At 50.6% G+C, this 19,853-nt stretch overlaps 2 protein-coding genes across 5 annotated transcripts in view; one reads left to right on the top strand and one right to left on the bottom strand.

Moving 5' to 3' along the window:
• Window positions 1-12,270, bottom strand: part of G3BP2 (G3BP stress granule assembly factor 2) — a 31,230-nt gene extending 18,960 nt beyond the window's left edge. The window contains exons 1-2 of one of the 2 annotated variants that reach the window (XM_087736696.1): window positions 12,060-12,270; window positions 2,862-2,980 (exon numbers count right to left, since the gene is read on the bottom strand). In XM_087736696.1, coding sequence (XP_087592822.1) covers window positions 2,862-2,956 — 95 coding nt within the window. In that variant the 5' untranslated portion in view covers window positions 2,957-2,980; window positions 12,060-12,270. The remainder of the gene's footprint in view (window positions 1-2,861; window positions 2,981-12,059) is intronic. The other variant, XM_087736694.1, reaches the window with a different exon arrangement.
• A 3,194-nt stretch (window positions 12,271-15,464) lies between these two features.
• The window catches only part of USO1 (USO1 vesicle transport factor), a 35,984-nt gene continuing 31,595 nt past the window's right edge, over window positions 15,465-19,853 (top strand). For all 3 annotated transcript variants that reach the window (XM_087736666.1, XM_087736667.1, XM_087736665.1), the window contains exons 1-3: window positions 15,465-15,619; window positions 16,006-16,092; window positions 16,193-16,257. In XM_087736666.1, the coding sequence (XP_087592792.1) occupies window positions 15,554-15,619; window positions 16,006-16,092; window positions 16,193-16,257 (218 nt within the window). In that variant the 5' untranslated portion in view covers window positions 15,465-15,553. The remainder of the gene's footprint in view (window positions 15,620-16,005; window positions 16,093-16,192; window positions 16,258-19,853) is intronic.

The raw sequence follows: 19,853 nt of genomic DNA, 5'->3' as shown, positions 1-19,853 counted from the left end.
TGAACACCTGCTGTCCAAACTCCCTTACCGCTGCAAGAAGGAGCGCATCAAGCATCAGGAAGCGGTAAAAACCAAAACCTTTATGTGGCAGTGAGCCAGCTGTTGTTCAGACTAACAGCAAGAGAAAGAGGGAAGATAAGATGCCCGCTCAGAAGAGCATCGCTCATAAACAAGGCGGGGCCAAAGAACAGGAAGGCAAATGTCCTCCATAGTTGAGCCCGACTAGAAAAAGGTAGCCACCTCCGCAGCCCAAAAAAAGGGACAGCACTGGCAGAGACTAAAACTGGCTAGAAGGTATTTCACACAAGCAGCTCCAGAGTCAGCTGTGATGCAACCAAACCAGATCAAAACCTCCAGGACACTTTTGTGCAGAGGTATTTAAGAGAAATTTCACAGATGCTACTGTCAGAGTCGCTTGTGCCACCTTTCACGTGGACAAAGAATATTTGCGAGCACAGAGTATCACCCGCACCAGGGCAGCTTGCCTCGTGAGCGTCTACCCAGCTCCCCCAACCTCAGCAGGGCTATTCCAGGGGGCAGTTAAGTGACCCGTCATCAAGAGCCCCTCCACTTCATAAAAGAAGAAAAATTCTGTAACGTTTTTGGACTAGAGCCCTTGATGAAAGCACAATTCCTGCAAGAAGGTAAACTCTACGGACAATTCCCTGTTCCCACTCAATGTACCATGCATACAGCATAATTTGGAAAGCTGCATTTCAGAGTCGTTCGAGTAAAGCTTGAGATTTAGAGGGCTGGGAGTAATATCCCGTACCTCTTATAAAGCACCAAAGTTGCCTTCAACAGGCTAGATGTCTCCTCAGACGCCACTGTCCCTCACACGTACACTTGTGCCGATTTCCTATCACCCCGATCTGGAAACATCACTCTACATCCCACATGCACCAGGAGCACCAGCTCCATAACGCTCCCGTAGCCCGTGTTAATGTTGATGCAACGGAAGTAATGTTGCTGTACCAAGGGAAAGCAGGAGGGAAGGCAAACCTGGAACAGCTGGCTGCTCTTCTCTGGCTGAAGCAGTTAGGGAGGAAAAGCATACTGACAGTATTTTGCTGCTTAAATCAAAACAGCCCCCAAATCTTGCCAAGGTTACAGTCACTATCATTACAGGTAAATGCTCTAACAAGCAAAATCAAAGACTATTTTCAACACCAAGTTTGAGGCGTGGGCGATTTACCCCAGCACACAGTCCAAGTGCCATTGAAAAGAAATGTTACAAAAGGAAAGGGCAATCTCCCCGTAGAACCGATATAATTCTCCTTCTGCCTTTGGTATTAAGCTGTGAAGCATGCCCTAATCATCCCTTACAAACTCTTTTCTGTCTCTTTGTTTATGCAAACGATTTCTGGGTTTCAGAGCAAAACGACAGCAACACTTCACAAGAAACTTGTCTTACTGACCCGGGCTTTTCTATCATTCAGAAAGGACCCTGCGGTTCCGGTATCACGATTTCCATTGCATCATTTGCTCACAACGTAATTGTTGCCTTGAAAAACTGATACAGTCACACCCTTTCTAAGTCTCTTAAAAGAATTTCAACTGCCTGACCTTTACAGGCAATGGACGGTTACGGATATGGACAAGGTGCTAACTGCTGACAGACCTGCCTACGAGGTGCCTCCGAAGCTGACTCCAAGGCAAGAGGTCCTTTCCGGGCCACCTGGGGAAAACACCCAGGCATGATACATACCTCAAGAACACAGTTCTTGGGTCAGAGAGAGCTCTCAGTTTGTATATCAGGTATCGATGTGCTACATGGACGTACTTGTCCAGCTGTTGATTTGATCTGACTCGTTAGAGTTCAAGGTTTGAGGGCGAGGAAAATTTCTGCAATTGCTAAAAATCCTGCTTTTAACTTCAGTTAGATTACTAAACATAGATCAGGAAAGCCTGGGATACACTGCTCAGACACCTTAAAAATAGATTTAAACACACTAAACAACATGGTTCCACAGCGGTTCAGTGACTTAAGTAAAAATGATAGCATGCATTTTCCCTACCTCAAAGCTATACATGAAAAGAGGCATTATTCAAAAGACTGAATTCTCAAGTAAGCCATACGAGAGCTCTACCTTGTGCTCGATCTAACAGTCCAATTTTTCACCATCAAGCTTACGTCAAGTTCTGAGACAAAACCGACTCAAGCAGCGACTGTTTTTTTCCTTTGTTATAGACTGGCAAAGCTACTTTCACCTTTATTTGTTACGAGTCCATGCTGCTCCAAGTCCAAATGTGGAAATGCAAAATCTTAAGTGACAAGCTGTATGTAGCCAAACAAAATCAGAAAAAGAAGGAAGAAAAAAAGGAAAAAAAAAAAAAGAAGGAAGGAACACATTCAGAGCACTGCTTAAATAGTGGAGACAGGTTAAAAAACCCTACTGTATTTTCCACCTACCTTGTCCAGGCCATGACATTTATACTTTAATCTCCAATCATAATCAGGACAAAAACTTCTCAGAGGCAATGCAAAATATGGTATCCTGAAATAATTAGCATGCTTGTCTTAGGTACTAAATGCAAGTGCTTCCTCTGCCATTTTCTTTCCTTTTCTGTCTTTTTAGAAAAGTATTTCTGGAATACGTCCACAGTACCATGTTATCAGCTGAGAAGCAGCTCGCTTTTCCACACGGGAGATACCTTTATAACATGCCATGCATCCAGACGACCAGACTTGGTTCTAGAGCCTAAGGAGTTTTCAGTAAGACGAAACAGTTTTCCAAGAGCCCAGAAGTTAGCCACGTCCATTTCCTCCCATACTCAGAAAGTAATGTTTACACAATTTATAATGAACGCTGCACACTTTCGTTCGAAAACAGCAGTCACTTTGCGCGTGAAAGCGTTACCTGTGCAAGAAGTCAGGAGCTTTATTTAGCAGAGTGTAGTACTGTCTCACGAACTCCCGCCCTACGAGCAGGGGACTTGGCTTCTCCATCACCATTTCTTTGGTACACAGTGTCAAATCCTGTAATTAAAAATAGTCACGTTAGTTTGAAGACAGCCCTATGTATCACAACATCCCCATAAAAGGATGAGCATAGTGATATTAGAATTGAAACAATTATGTTAACGGGAACTTAATTCACACAGAACTACTCCAGCAATTCAAGACACCCTCCCCCACCTCCTTTGAGTAAGTAGAAAGATTTCAGTCAATTCATGTGTTACTTGGACAAAGAGGGAACAGTGGAAACAAAGTCCCTTACAGAACAGGTGCTTTAAATAAAAAAAACCAAACAAAAAACCCAAACAAACAAACAAAAACCCTGTTAACAAAGTGTAGCACCATTTATTTAACCCTTTGGTAATAAACTGATGAACAATTAAAAATCCAAGTTCAACAGCACTGCAAAACAAACAGGAATACACTTTCTGAAGTCATCCGGTAACACTCCTTTATCTCAAAGCACATCTGCTTCAAAAGGCTACCCTCACACCTCTAACACGAAGACGGTAGCACCAATATTCTGAAGTCATTATGTGGGCTGGATTTGCCTTCCCTGAAGACTGCGAAGGGAAACCTTTACAACTCAGAGACGACCAAAGCCTTAGGTACTACTTGTCCAAGCTAACTGCATATCACATTTGTCACGGAATAAGTCAGGTTGGAAAGCACTTCTTGGGTTCACCTGGTTGCACCCCAGGCACAAACCACGACCGGTTTTGAACAGGTGCTCATTAAAAGAAGTTCTGAATATGGTTATTTGCTAACGTGTAGACAGAACTTCGACTTGCAATTTGTGCCTGTCAGCTGCCATTGTAACAGGGCGCACCTTGGAGAAGTATGGATCCACACCCTCGCACCGGGTAGTTGAAGGCAGCAGTAAGGTATCATCCCCCCGCTCCGGTTCTCTGTTCTTCAGGCTGAACAAGCCTAGCCCTCTCACAGTCTCCTCTCTCCGGGTGCTCCAATCCTCTAACAATCCTGGTGATCCTACACCAGACCCATTCCAGCATGTTGGTTTCTTTCCTGTACCAAGGAGTTAAAACTGGGAGCAATACTCTGGGTCTGGGCATCACGGGAGCCCAAATGGAAAGGAAGAACCATTTCTGCTCACTACGCTCCCGCAGCCCAGAATGCAACCGTCCTTCATCACTGCAAAGGTACGCTGCCGACTGGGGTTCAACTTTTCTGCCAGGACACCAAGGCCCGTTCGCGCAAAGCTGCTTCGTATCCAATCGTTTCCCAGCCTTTACTTCTGCATGCAGTTCTTCCATGTGCACACAGAGCTTGGTAATTTGCCTTTGTCAAACTTGGTGATGTTCCTGTCAGCCCATTTCTCCAGCCTATCCCTCCGGAAACTTGCGGCGGATCGCTTTTGCCCATCGTCCCGGTCACAAGAAAGGTGTTAAACAGCGCTAAAGAGCACCAGCCCCAGTTTTGCCCCCAGAGAAACTTTGCAAGCAGCCAGCTACCAGTTGGATTTTGTATCGCTCACCACAACCTTCCGATGCCGGTTGTCCAGCCAGTTTCCCACCCACCTCATAGGCTCTCTCTCCCATTTGGCTCCAAGGATAGTACAGAAAACCAAGGCCTGAATGAAGTCAAGGTAAACCACATCTATTGCACTTCCCTCATCCACTGAGCCATTCGTGTCATCGCAGAAGGCAAGCTAGTTGGCCAGTTATAACTCGCCCTCGGTAAACCCACACCGGCTGTCCCAAACACCTTCTTGTCCTTCATGGATCTGAACGCAACTCCCAGGAGGACTTGCTTTACGAGCCTTCCCAGGGATCAAGGAGAAGCCGGCCAACCTGTAACTCTCCCTGCCTTGAACAGTTCTTAAGTTTCACTTGCTGTGCTCCTACCCATCCATATTGCCTTGCAGATTGTCCATGTCATAAAATGATCTTCAGCACTCTGGAAGTCTTTTTGATGGCTTGCCGGCACCCGACACGTTGCTTTCTGCAGCTCATGTCAGGAAGGCTGAACTCACTCATGAATACCAGCGTCTGCAATCATGAGATTCCCTCCATTTCTCTAAAGAAAGCTTAATCTGTTTTCTCTCAAAAAAACCCCAAATGTGTAGGCAAGGCAGCAGGCAAAGACGACCGAGTCCAAACTCCAAGTTTCCAACTTGGGAGATAGATAATCCTAGAATAAAATTTTTGTTTTCTTACCAAAATAACCTCGACCCGTCAATCCAACCCAAGGGCCAATCCAAAGGACTGTTCGCAATTACAGCTGGACAGGACGTGAAGCACATGGGGTGAAATTGAGAGATTAACCTCAGCTCAAGAAGGGCTGGTAATAAAGGTAAAACGTACACAGGAACGGTGCCACAAACATGTCAGATCCTGCATCAAAAAAGAACTCGGAAGAAAAAAGCCCAAGTACTTAGCTCAAATAGTTTACGCTTAACAAACTGTCCAAATAATCGCAACCCAGCGATCCAAGGCACAAGACTATACCAAGAACTGTTCCCGACTGCAGTTAGCTAGGAATCACACTTCAAACCATGGTCTCAAAAACTTGTAGGCAAGGCAGCAGGCAAAGCCCAAAATGCAAGTTTTGAACGTGGAGATAAGAAACCAGAAAACTTATTTTAGGATTATCCAAAATTTTTATTATAACCTTCTGAGACTCTGAAACATAGTATTACTTGTGACTCATGGGAAGCCGCAGGAGAAGTCATTTTGATAATCAGACCCCAAACCAAATGTCAAGAATACTAAGGGACATCAAAGGCTTGAGCCCTGCGCGTGTTCAAAGCGAGAGCCTCCAAAGAAACAAAATCTGAGCTATTTGGGGATCGTCCTCACATGACTCGTACTACAGCAATGCCACGCACGTGGGAATTTTACTTAGAAACCAACCTTAAAAGACCAAGGACCTCAGTTTCTACAGGTGAGACTATTCTTTTTTTTGCTCCCCTGCCCCAGAAGCTGACGATGAACACAAAATCGTGGTGATACGATCTTCACCGCAAGCACTTGTGGGAATACACAAGGACGGAGCTTCATTGCAATTTTTTTTTTAAGAACCTATTAAAAAGCAGATCATAGCCAGCGCACATTCTTATGAATATAGCAATAAGCGAAGTACGTATGTTAACAAATTGCTGGCATACCACAAGGGACACTGAAAATGCCTCTGGGTACAAAACATAATAATCTGTGACAAGTCATTACGCTACATCAGATCGGTATCACACTAGATCTTTTCTTCATTGGAAGCTGTGCTATTTCAGGAAAGGCCGCCGAAACCTTTCAGAAAATCTGAGAAAGGCAAGTACGCAATGATCACACACTGCCAGTTCTTCCCTAACGACTGGAAACGGAAGTTGGTTTACACGCTCAAAGAGGTGAGCACCGTCCACCTCTGTCCGTATTTCAAGTGACAGCGCTATTGATTTACATCAGAGAATCACAGTATTTTACAGGATGTATCAGCACAATTCTTCACCTGTCTCGGTATTATTTCCTTTCATTATCTTTTCAGAGATCTCAATAAGGGCAGCAGAGGCTTAGCGAACTGTTCAGGGCTCCAAGTCATTAAAAGGCAGTAAAATAAAAACGCAGGTACTCCTTGCTATCAACGTGGGTGCCATGAAACCAGGTTTTAAAAAGATTAAAATCTCCCCGTGTCCCAGTTAGTATAGCGCCTCCTTAAAGTCAAGGACCCGAGACCTAGCAGGCCTGAGGGGTTTGGGGGTAAAGGCACCAGTGAAATTTAAGCCAAAACCCAAGGCACTGGCATCAAGAATTTGAACAGTCCAAACTTACAAAGAACGGTATCTCTGTGTTTTACCAGGCGCTAATGGAAGCCCCATAGATACACATACTCTATAAAAGCTATTTTTCCAGTTTTCATCGGTACATACTCAAGAGTCAAGGAATAACAGCTGAGAAAGAAGGATCTGACCGCTCTTCTCACTTGCATAAAATAGGCCACATCAGCCTAAGCGGCCGTTGGGAAAGCGTCTTAATGAGAATTTATTGCTCGAGGCACTCATGTACAGACTAGCCAGAAACAAAATACTGAAACTGAGAAGGCAAACACCAGAAATCAAATAAATTTATCTGCTAGCTTCTTTACGGTGCAACCGTATTGTTAACGAACGCCCCTCCATCACGCACTCTGGCAAAAGGCATCAGCTGCACAGACAGGGTAACACGAACACCCATGCAACTGCTGCTCATCCACAGGTAATCCTGCCTCCATTAAGCTGACGTAACGATTAATCGACAAGATTTCATTTCCACCCTATTCAGCACTTCTGACTCCTGTGGTACCAGGAAGGCACCCCGGATTTGCAGTGCATTCTGGAACCCAGGAGAACCGGCAGCCACGCGATCTATTTCGTAATGGACTCGGAGGACTAAAGGTACCATGGAATCTCCTTCTTCTCCAGACAAGGCTCAGAGGTAAGGGACCCAGCGGCACCCACCCGAGGGACCGGACTCCGGAACCGAAGGAACGTGCACACGCACCAGTGCAATACTTCTTGCAACTTCGATTGGCATGACTCAAGTTCAGAACAACTTAGCAACAACTGAAGCCTACAGGCAGGACTGGATAAGCTTGCCACCATTACCTCAAACCACCAAGTTCCTATCTCGAGTTATTTCCATGGTCACTTCTTTCAAGAAAACAAAAACAATGGGAGAGTTAGCACAGAAAGGAATTATTTGTTATTTGCATGCAAAGATAAGCAAATGCACAGAAGCAGAAAGGCTATTTTCCTCCAAAGAGCAACACCAAGTGCGACTGCAGGGTAGTGCTGAAATAAACAGTAACGTTCGTTTAACTTTGCGACAACATCCCAGCTACATTCTGTTAGATTCTGGTACGAGATCATTACAGCCTTTTCTCAGCTCTGCAAAAAACATCTTTCGATGGCCCGGGATAACAAATGCCAGCCGTGATAAACACAGCAAGAAGTTAGCCTTTGCAACGAGATGAAACTGGTAAGGGCTAAAAGGATGAGATATAGCTCACGTCAGGACAATTGTGCTGAAGTGCTCGGGAACTAATGCCAATAATTTCTCAAGTCCACGCTGAATTAATAGCGTGCAAATTCATTCAGCCTGTAATCATCTTGATACATAAAACTTTATTTATTAAACTGTTTGTCGCTTCTTCAACTAAATAAATTAAAAAAAAGCCCCAAGCTATCACCCATCAGCTTGCACAGGAGGGCAGCTGCAATTTGTTTCTGAAGTACTGAAGGCAACTATGTGTTGAGCGGTCACAACGTTCGCTGGCATGCGTATTCCTCGATAAGCAGCTCTCGCATTAGAGAAGCCTTTTTCTCCTAACATATTTGTAAGCTTCCTCATTATTATTTCCCTTACCCTGTAGAAAAAAGAGGCGTGACTAGTCATCTGCGGCAAGGCGTTTAGTTACCTGAGGCGACGGCTGAGCCGCATGCTCAAATTGAGGTACCCGGAGAATAAACGTGGGCACAAAGTCTTTGGCTGTGCCAAAAGAGGCAGTTCAAAGCCACCTCCGTCCTGTGTCAAGACAGACCAACAACAGTGACGCCGCCTGGATGCTTCACCAATTCTACTTAAAAAAAAAAAAGCTGAACCAAGTTCTGACAGGAGCTCAGGAAAGTGTCATTTGAACCTGAAGGTAACCTCCATCAAGACAAACCTTTAAGCTTTGGGAGGGAGATGCAGGCCTCACCATTTGTTTTACTAGCAAACTATGAGCAAGTAAAGTATTTTGTTTTATTGACAAGCAAATTTCATCCTCTGAACAACTCTTCCATAGAACAATTCATCCACAACTAAATGCACACACACATCAAGGTCTAGTTTTACATAAATCTCCAACAGCGTGGCTTGTTCTTAAATCCTCAAGTCTTCGACTCGTGTCCAAGTCGCTGATCAGATTTGAATATACCACTTAAACGGAAAATAAAACTGGACAAAATGCTCTTGCACATCAGAAAGATGCTCCCCAGACAGCAAGCACGCAAAGCAAAGCCACGAGGGACACGGTGCCACTTCCCACACCACAGGAGCCGAGGGGAAACAGAAGGGAAGGGGCGCGCAGCTTTCACCACCTCGGACAGCTTTCTCCTAAATCCAAATTATCACTTTTAAACTGCGTTTCTTACTGTAGACAAGCAAATAATGCCTTAAAGAGCGTGCCTGCTGCCGCGATCCATAAGCGTGGCTCTGAGATCCCACTACCGCAACACGTTGCGTGAGCAGCCGCCCCTTGAAAAGAGCTAAAGAACCGAGCGGCAGCTAACAGTCCAGCCGGCACAAGCCAGGGCAGCCCTAACACAGCCCTGCAAAGGCTGGCGGGTACTCCGTGGTGAACTAAAATAAGCATCGACTGAAATGAGAAAACACTGAAAGAGCAATCGGAAGTCCCAAACGAGCCAGTTCAGTACTGAAACCACCTTCTCTCTTTCGTGCTCTGGGCGGTGAGCGCTCAGATCCTCCTCGATCTGCAGTAAGGGCCAGCAAACCTCTGTAATCTACCAGAATCCCTTTACTTCATGATCTCCTTTACCTAATCCCCTACAACCTGACGTGGCCGAGCCCCAAGGCACAGCATGCAGGTCTTTCCAATCAAGCTGTCCTGCAGGGTTAGGTGGTTTGGGTTTGTTTTTTTTTTTTTGAGAGGAGCTTAATAGCACGCTGGGGACCATGTTCTGGGCAGTTAAGCTGCACCATCCAAAAGAGCTAGCACCCACCCGAAGAGCAATAACAATAGCGACTGTACCCAACAGCACCACCCTTTCTGGGGAAGCCACTGCAGCTCTTTCTTTCTCTCCCTCCCTCTGTCACCATCCGATGCCAGGTTCGGTGCCTTTCTTCTGGTATCTCATCAGATATACCTATTAGTCTGACATATTGGTCTTTTCACATGTTCCTTGAGTTGCAACGTAGTTCTTTATTTGTCAAATGCTCTCAAAAGAAATGACATCCAGTGTCACAACCGCTACAGTAAGAAGGAAGACTCGAATTCAACGCTGCGCGTTAAGATACTGTGTTTCCTCAGCGTATTTTCAGCACCGTAAAATATTCTTCAAGTGTGATAGCAGACGTATTATTTGAAACCTCAGTTCCATAAAGAAAAAACATTTTATTCATAAGGACACCAGCGGATAAGTAGACTGGATGGTCAGCTCATTCCGTTTTGTCTTCAGTTTAAGCTAGCCATCACAGAAAAGATTTCATTCTGCTAATGAAAAATACCATATGATAGAGATCACAATTCCGCGCGGCGAGCCCACATCTGCCGATGAGAACACGACAAGAACATTTCACGTGGTAAACCAAGACCACGTCTCTTACACCCAAGCTACCAGAGTCCCCAGCAAGAAGGGATCCTTAAGAAGGAAGAGGCTTTCCTAGGGCAGGTATGGCCCTGCAGGCATGCTTACAATCACAACGCACACAGAATGCCTCGTTACTGATAAATTAACTCCAGAAGCCAAAGGAATACCCGTTTGTCAGGAACAACACCTTCTCAGAATGCAAGCTGACAAACCCTATACCCACTCCCCGTGCTATTGTAATGCACCTACAGCACCTTCGGGAACTCGGGTATGCATAGCGGTGGGTGCTCCCTATTAAGTCACGTGAAGTCTGCCACACAGCACTGAGTAGGACGGCACGGCCTACGCTGCAGAGCGACCATTTCTTCTAAGTTGGTCACCGATCTTTGTTCTGCTACTGCTCCTTAATCAAAAGTGTCCGTAGGAGAAATGAAAAAAAAAACCCTGAGACAGCAGAGAGTGCTTTATACAAAAAATAAATGCTTACTAAGAGAGGATATCTTTCCCCTCATATTCCTGCATCCCATTACAGACCAAAGAATACGGTGCTGGTTTTAAACATAGAGATTGCGGATAAGTAGTCTACCTGCACAAGAACCGAGCAAGGAACAAAATAACTTATCCTATTTCTCAACGGTTCCAAAATACCTTGGGTATCTTAACCGTTCTTTCTGCAGCAAAGCACAACACTTGCCCACCGAACTTGAAACGCCTAGAACATATAGATGGTTTGGGAATTGCCAAACCCACACGGAAGGCCACAAGAACAAAACCTGCGCGACTGACCAAGTCCTTCTGGTTGAAATCAAACAAGAATCTCCGATTCTGTCATTCTGCACTGCGTTAGCTCTTTCGTGCAGCGGTGCTTGGCAGGAAGCTCAAGATCCAGGGTCGCCCAGCTACCCAAGGGATTGAAAAGCTTTGTTGTGGGGCTGCTGCTGTGCGCCCGCGCTGGCACTGCAATGACCTCTACTTCAGCCCTCCGAGGTGAAGGGGAGCAGAGCCTGAGAACGCACCGAGCTCAGCTCAGAAGACGAACGGGAGAAGCTCAGAGAAGACCTACTCAAGGCATCCAGATCTGCAGAATAAAAGGCGCTCGCAACAACTTCAGCCATATTACGTGTGAAAACAGAGCAGCTCAGGTTGTGATGGGGAAAGGGGAAGCGCAGGAACGCGAGCTCCGCAGAGCGGGGAGAGCTCTTCCAGCCAGCGATGCCATCGCAGCACCGATGCGTAAGGGAAAAGGAGGGCTCGCCGGGCCGGGAAGCCGGGGTTGCTTCTGCAGCACAGCCGGGGCTGGGGAAGCGGCATCCTGCACATGCCCGAGCCCAGGCACCTCTAGGGGCCCCCGGCAGGCAGTGCGGGAGGCAAGGCGGGGAAAGGCGGGCGCAGGGCCGAACGCCGCAGCGAGCGCCCAGCAGCGCAGGGCCCGGGGCGGTACGCCGGCCAGCGCCGGCCGAGGGGGCGCTTCTCCCCCGGCCCCCCCCGCGCCGCCCGGGGCGAGGCGGAAGAGCGACCGCCGGCAGGCGACACGCCGCCAAGGTGACGGCGAACAAAAGCCGCGGCCCGGCGCCGCCGCCCCCGCGCCGCACCGGGCCGGGAGCCGGGCCGGGAGCCAGCAGCCGGGCCCGGCCGCGCCGAGGCGGGGCGGGCGGCGAAGGGCAAAGCCGGGCCCCGCGGCGCTGCCGCCCGGCGCGCGCCGCTCCCCTCAGCCCCGCGCGCGCCGCGACCGTTAAACGGCCATCACCCCCCCCCGCCCCTCAGCGCGGCGGGGCCTACCGCCGCTCCCCCGCCGCTCACCCAGGGAAAACGGCTCGGTGCGCGGGGCCGGGGCACGTCCCCCCCAGGACCTGCTCGGTGTCGGGCGCGGCGAGCGTGTCCCTCGGCGGGTCCCGCGGCGGGGGCAGGGCGGGGCGGCCGGCGAGACCGGGGCGCGGCGGCGGCGACGGCGGCGGCAGCGATGTCACGGCCGGGCGGGGGAGGGGCGGCCGGGGCGCCCGCGCGCGCGTGCCTGTGCGTGCCTGCGTGCGCGCCTGCGCGGCGGGAGGGGACGGGAGGGGCGGGGTGGGGGCGGGCGCGCCTGCGCCTGCGCCGCCCGTGCTGTCTGCGCGCTGCCCGCGCCGGGCGGGGCGGGGCGGGGCGGGGCTCCCCACCGGGCGCTCTCCGCCAATCGCCGCCGCCCCTCCGCCGTGACGTCTGCCGGAGCGCCCGCCTCCCGCCGGGCGGGGCCAGCGGCTTTTAACGGGCGCGCGGCAGGGCCTTACGGCCGCCGGGCGGGCGGCGGTTTCCGTCTCAGGGCTCCGGGACCCGCGGGGGTGGCCGGCCGGGATGGATGTCCCACACCGGGGGGGGAGCGGTGGCGGCTGCCGCCGGGGAGCCCCGCGTTCCCGGTTTAGCCTAGTCCCGTTCAGGCCCCCGCACCGCCGGAGGTGGGTGCGTAGGGCCGGGTGTCACCGCGCCGGCGCGGGGGTCGGTGGGGGCGGCGTGGCCGGGGCGCTGGGCGCGGGTCGGCCCGCGTTTCCCGGGGTTTCTCTCCTGGCAGCTCTGCAGCGCGGCTGCTTCTCGACGAGCCCCGCCTCGCCTCCGGGGGAGCGCCCCCATCAGCCTGGCGGGCAGCGGCTGTCTCCGGGCAGGGCTCCCCCCTTCCTGACTCAGTCAACACAGCTCCTCACTGGAACGGGGATTTTAATTATGCTGAGATACAAAATAATCCATGGCTGTGGGTAAATACCCAACAGTTCCTTCCCGGCGTGACAAAAGCTGGACCACGGAGCGTGGTATGTTTCCCTGTTCCGCGTGTGGGAGGGCGCTGGCTTGTCCTGGGACACCTGCAGAACTGGGGCTGTTGGGGTGTGGATGCTTTTAGCTGCTGGGCCACATCAAACATAATTCGTCAGAAACCAACCACTTTATTTCCCTGAGGCTGTGTATGTAAGGATGGAGACTTTGAAATAAAGAACTGTGTTTTGCTGGAGAGTCTGGTTCTGGTTGGTTTTATTTTTGGCGAGGGCCAGTATCTCTACATGCCCGGCTTCAGCATTTCTGAGGAGTCCTGGCGTGTGCCTGCCGCTGGCCCAGGAAGGTAAGTACCTTGCCCCATCCCTGTGGGGAAGGGGGGATCCTTTCTGCATCTTTATGGTATTCAACCCCCTTCTAGTTAGGAGAAGGATTTATTTAAAAAAAAAGGCACCACACCTGTTTCTCTGTTACTGGGCAATGAAGTGTAATTGCATCCCAGGAGTTCACAGGCTGGGGCAGTGGCTCAGCTCTGTTGAGCCGGCTCGGTGCTGGGAAGGGGAAGTGGGCGCCCAGTGTCAGGGGTGCAGAGCCCCCCAGGTCAGCCTCGCCCCCGGGTACACCCCGCTGCGCTGCCTTGCGGGGAGGACGGAGCAAAGCCGGCGTTCGGTGTGTGCTGTGAGTGCACGCTGGCTTTGTCCTGCTGTGGCTCATGAAAGCTGCTGATGGCTGTGTTTGCTGCAAGGCACCAGGTTATTTGGAAAGTGAACCTTGCTGTGGGTTTCCTTGTTGCTCAGCAAGACAGAAATCTGCTGTTCCGCAAGCCGGGTGGTGTTGATGCAGGGATAAAACAGGGTCAGTGGAAAAAGGAGAAGCATGGCCAGCCACGGGGTTCGGGTAGGTTCCCAGCAGAGTTGCGGAGCAAGTCTGGGATTTCTTGCCCATTATGGCAGATCAGGCTGGGGAAAAGGCAGCTGCTTAGGAAAGGTGTTTCCCTCAGAGAGGGAGAGTGCAGGGCAGGTGAGAGATCAGTTGCAGGGGGCTGTGTGTGAAGTGTTGCAGGAGTGAGATGTGATTGCTCTGCCTCTTCTCTTTGTGAGGTTGAGGGGTTTGCTGCACCTAAAAACCTGTGTAGCTTCTTAAGGACTGGAGGTGCTCAGGGCTTTTTTTTTTTTGATGTTACAAGAGATGCAGTTAGAAATGAACAAAACTGCCTGTTTTGTAATGACTGCTGCGATATCTTTTCAGACAAAAGCTTTGATTTTTGATGTCTGTGTTTAGATGGGGGAGGAAGCTATTAGATAATAGAAAGAGTAAATGTTTAGTTTCAATTACGTGTGGTAATGAAAAATGTCGATTTCATTCTTTAGTTGATGGGGCAAATAAAATGCCTAAAGCTCTTAATTGAAGTTGTGGTGTCAGAAGGGTTATTCTCCCCGGAATGAAACTAACCAGTTCAAGTCCCAAGTACAATGATCAGTTCCTTTCTCTGTAAATTTGCTATCGTTGCTATAAAATTGGCAGTAATTTGATAAGCAGAGAAAACAAACGACTACCAAACCAAAAATCCTGTTGGTAACCATCCTGAGGGCTGCATCAGGCTGGGAGCTGACGTGCAGGTGCGGTGCCTGAAGGGTCTGGAGTGCTGGTTCTTTCTTGGCTGCTGTTCCTCAGCAGGAAGGCAGAAAGTGCTGCAGCAGCATCCACGGAGGGGACATTCAGCATCTGAAAGAAATAGGACTATTGAGTGCTCTTCCCTGAGACTGAACCATCACTGGTATCTGGTAAGCTTCTCTCTCTCACTGAGCTGATCCCATTCCAAAAAATGCATCACAGTAATTCTCGTCTAGTTAGGAGTTGGTATCGTGTTTTCCTTTTCCATTATAAGCAAACACAATTTCTGAATTCCAGGCCTTAAGGTTTGTCTTGGGGTTGCCCTGGACACACAGACCCCTCAGATGCCGGGGGGCACTGGGTGAGCGGTGTGCGCAGGGTTCTGTTTTTAGGCAGGTTAATGCCCCTGGCCCCTGTGGGTCGGTGTATTCTGAGCAAATACGTGACGAACCCTTCTGTTACGGACGTGGTGTTCAGAGCTGTTTCTTACTTGATTTTTTATTTTCTAGTGAAAACAAGAGGCAGAATGCGGGTAGCAGGCGGTAACGGCGAAAAGCATTATCAGCTGGGGTGGATCTGGAAGCGAAGGCTGAGCTTCCTCCGAGTGTCCTGCCGTGATTCAAGAGCCGAACGCGGCGGGTTACGGCGGGCGGGAGCGCTTCGTGCCGCTTTCACCGCCGGCGGGGATGCGACGCGGCGGTGGGGAGCGGGGCAGGCGGGGCCGAGCCCGCAGAGCCGGCGGCTCCCGGGAGCGGGGGCCGGGCCCCCGGGAGGGCCGGGCCCGGGGCAGCGGCGCCGCCCGCCCGCCGGTGGCCACGTCGGCGCCACGTCTCGGCGCAGGCGCGGCGGCCGCTTCCGTGGCGGGGGCGGCGGCGGCGGCGGGTGCGGGCGCGGCGGTGCGGGGGCGCGGGGCGAGCGGGGTGGCCGCGCCGAGCCCGGCCGCCATGAACTTCTTGCGGGGCGTCATGGGCGGCCCCAGCGCCGGGCCGCAGCCCTCCGGCGCCGAGACGGTGAGCGGGGCGGGCCGCGGCGCGGCGGGGCCTAGCCGCTGCCGGGCGGCCGCGGGGCTGCGCCGGGAGCCGGGCCCCTGCCGGCGGCTTCCCTTCGGCGGGCCGGGGCAGGCAGCGCCCGTCCCCCCGGGTGCTGGGTCGGAGCGGCGGCCGGCGGGGGCCGGGAAGGGAAGGGAAGGCTCCGTACGTTCCTTGCGGCGGGGCTGCCCTGACAGCGCCGGGGGCGGGCGGTCCTGCTCCGCTGCGGTGCGCCGCGCCTGCCCGGAGCGCTGGGGCGGCCGGTGCCGCTGCCGCTGCCGGTGCCGGGCTGTGCGCTGCGGGGCGCGTTGGACTCCGGCGCCGCCCGGGCACGCGGTCTCCTATCGCCTGTGTCCGTCCCTTTCCAGATCCAGAAGCTGTGTGACCGAGTAGCTTCTTCCACCTTACTGGATGACCGGAGGGATGCCGTACGTGCTCTGAAATCGTTGTCCAAGGTAAGTACCGAACGTCCTGAAGGGTTTTAACAGTTTTGCTTAAAAAGCTTTGTTTGAGCTTTGCACTAGAGCATTAACTCTTCGTTTTTCCTCGGCGCAGAAATACCGGTTGGAGGTAGGCATACACGCCATGGAGCACCTCATCCACGTCCTTCAGACAGACCGGTAAGCACCCACTTCTGGCGGCCACCCCCAGCTGAGGACCCGACCCTTCTCCGCCGCTGAAACCCACGAGTACAGGCTTGGTTCTCTGTACTGGTACAGCTAGGCGGGGAGCCGGGTTTCCAGCAACTCTTCTGGCACGGTGGCTTTTTACGAACACGGACTTAAACAGAGCGTGTTCAGAGGTGGAGAGGATTTTAGGAACTTGGGTGAGAGGGATGGAAAGACCGACTGTAGAGTGAAGGTGGTACCCAAGTGTATCTGAATGCTTCTCAGCGGTCACTTTCCGCTGCTGTGGAAAGCTAAATCCAAAGTTACGATGTTAGTTAAATACCGTGTTTGAAATAAATCAACCTGTTAGTGGGCAAAAGGGGAACTAGGCAGAATGAAGAGGAAACGAATGAAGTCAGCACATGTGTGTTTGCTCAGATGTCTGTCAAATGAACTGGTAGAATAATTCTGTCACGGGGAGTAACGCGGGCATTTATATTGAAGGGTTCATGTAAATAGGAGAGCCGGACTCCACGACTGCTGCTAAGACAGATGCCGCTAGTGTAAATGCTTCACGTGGACTAGAATGCAGTATTTATGCGATCCAGCATTTAAAATTTCTTCGCTATCCATCTCTTTCTGCGACAGATTGCATGGCTGTACTTGATAGTACCCACGTGGTGTAACTTGGAACCTGTTTGCAGTGCTCTGGTTTGAGCCTCAAATACCGCGCGTTCCTGCCGCTTAGGCTGGCGAGAGTGTTGTGACAGTCTTTCGGTCTGGATTTGAACGTAAAGCTGGTAAACATATAGCAAAAATCCCCCGTCGTAAGGGCATATGTGGAAGACTTAGATGTGCATGCGTGGGAAGCAGGAGCGTGTCTTCTAACGTCAAGACAAAGGAGAATGAGGAAAGCAGCAGTTGAGTGTCTAGAAGGAGGCATCTTGCTCTGCTTACGTATGTAGGACAAGAAACCCTTCGGTACTCAAGCGAAGGCTGCTGGTGGCCTTCCTTGCCTGGCCAGTTACGCCGGCTGGGAAGAAGGTGTGGGGCTGGTGTCGAGCTGAGTCCATGTTATTGCCATTCCGTTGGCTGGCTAGTTCAAAATGAATGTCTGGCTTGCACGCAACTTGTATGATGCAAACAGTAAAGGGGAAGCTTATAGGAGTATCTGTCCCTGGCACGAAGGAGAAGCCCTTCGAAAAATTGGGTCAAGGAGCCTGCTTTCATCCACTTACCTGCTCTGGAGGCCAGATTTGAACTTAGAAGGGAGGCAGGGCTCTACTGATCTCCTCTCCTTTGAGATGCTAACCCCAGCCCTTCAGGGCAGGAACTTGAGAGCTGTTCTGTGCATTTTGGGCTCCGGTTGTCCCTTTTGGGGCTCTGTGTAGATGTCTTCTGTGACTCAGGCTGCAGTTCAAAAAACAGTAAATGCACCCTTCTGGTTTTTGGCTTTTCAGCTGAAGAAAATGCTGTCTTCCACAAAACGCTGACAGACTGATTTCCTATTGCGTGTTTTATGGTGGACCAGCACATCAGCTGGCCTAAATGTTGTATGCTGTCGTTCTTGTGAGAGAGGTCTAATTGTAGCCCCTGTGTCTGATCAGTTCAGGCATGTGTTCCAGGGGGTGCGAGTCCACCTTTTGGTGTCAGCGATTGCAGAGGTGGGGCTTTGGGGACTCTTTCAGGTGCAGGAATACAAATTACAGCCAGCTCACCTGAATAACTGGTTGATAAATGAGTCGCAGGCTCAGCTGTCCCCGAGCACACTGAACTGAGAGGACGGTGGTCTGACAGAGGACAGCGCTGTTGTGCTGTCACCGCTGTTGCCGTGTGTGCCCGTAGGTTTGATCTTTGGACCTTTCCAGCGTCCGCCTGAGGCGCCCTGAAGCTTTCTGCTCGTTGCCTCCCGCGGTCCCCCTCTGTTTCTGCCTTGCAGCTGCTTAAGGTTATTTTTGAGAAGCAGCAGTGCAACTTCAGAGCAGACAGAAGTGAATGGTTGACTCGGGTTGTCTTCTCACATGTGAGTGACTCGTGTGCGTTGGTCCTGAGCACTGACTGTGTGGATGTCCAGTTTAAGATTACAGAAGGTCTAATTTGATGAGAAATACGGAAGGACCAGGAAAACAGTATGCTGAAGCCAAAATAGTGACTTGTGTTTTCCGCTGCTTTAGGGAAGTATGCTTTTTCAGTGATTATTAGCTTGGCCTGAAGATGGGTGACTGAGCTCCTGAGGTGAAGCTTTTTGGCCACGAAGCTGCTGATGGTTGTTATCTTACTGACTGGAGATGTTACACGCCTGTCTGCCTGTTGTCTCGTTGTATGCTTGTAGTTGCTGTGTTTTGTGTGCATCAGAACGGGAACTTAATCCTTGGGATTCCCCTCTTAGTTCCCAGTTGAGTAGAAGCAGGGCTTGGGCGGTATCGGGTGAGGCTTAACCTGCTCTCCAGCCTTTTTTTTCAGGGATGGGGTGTTTGGTGGAAGGAATTAGGGGGGAGGAGCCAGCAGCAGGCCTGGGGCTCTGAACTCACCGTGCCCGAGTGGAATGGATAGCTGGTGTACCAGTGCTGTAACGTGAGAGCAGCGGCAAGTGCAAACACGTGCTCCTATGACGTGCTTACCGAAAATTCACGCAAGAGTTCAGGATGCACGACTGTTTGATCTTCAGCAGCACTTGTCTTGCTGGAATATGTAATAGCAATATGAGAAACTGAAACAAGTTTGCTGCTTAGAGATGCTTATTTCCTAATGCAAATAAGCTCATTGTGAGGTAAGTATCTAATCAAAAAGCCATGTGGCTTTAAGACCTTCTCAGCCACTATGATAGCACAGCTCTTTTCTGAGAATTACGTTAACTATTATTGATGCTGCCCTTGAGTGAAAAAGTAGCTGTCTTTCGTCTCCGGTGTGCCTCCTGATTTTGGTGAATCAGTTGTTCCTTCTCTTGGAATTTGAAGTGATAAGCACAAGTATGCCGTCAGCTCTGTAGCAGTAGTCCTTTCATTCCTTCCGTTTGCAGCCTCGTTGCTGAGCTCATCATTTACTTCCCTTTGTAGCGAATCGCACTTTGCTTTAGCTCTTTGCATTACAAGGCATGCTGATAGCTTTTTAATTCTGAAGTTGTTCGTAGGAGGTGAGGAGCACTTCTAGCTTCATCTCATAACTTCAGTAAGGAAAAGGGCCTGGTTTGCACGGCTGCGCTGACATGGTGAGCGCTTCTTGTGTCCTCGTCTCATTTTTGTCCTCGGATCTTACGCTGTTGGTTAGAATTATTTACAGCCTTTATCCTGGAAGAGAAATACACTGCTTCTGTCTCTTAACTGAACTCTTCATTCCCCTTGTTGTATGGGTTGCTTGTAGATTGCCTTAAGCTCTGCTTAAAACTCCTAAACACGTGAGTGTTCTGATGCCATGTGTTTATTTTGTAATGTGAAGTAGGAACTGTGATCTACGAGAGGACTTTTCCTGACTTGCTGTCTAGATGTTGCCACATCCCGGCAGGGATTATTTTGAAAGAAATTTGGCATGGACTGTAGGTCGGGCCGGTACCACGTAACTGTTGGTGTGGGAGAAGGCACCAGAGGGAAAAGTCAACTTGATCTTTAACT

This window comes from Nipponia nippon, unplaced genomic scaffold, assembly GCF_047370975.1.
Source record: "Nipponia nippon isolate SJK-2023a ecotype South Korea unplaced genomic scaffold, ASM4737097v1 scaffold_6, whole genome shotgun sequence".
Classification (NCBI taxonomy): domain Eukaryota; kingdom Metazoa; phylum Chordata; class Aves; order Pelecaniformes; family Threskiornithidae; genus Nipponia; species Nipponia nippon.
Note: the sequence above shows the minus strand (reverse complement) of the source record. Positions and strands in the feature narration are given on the sequence as shown.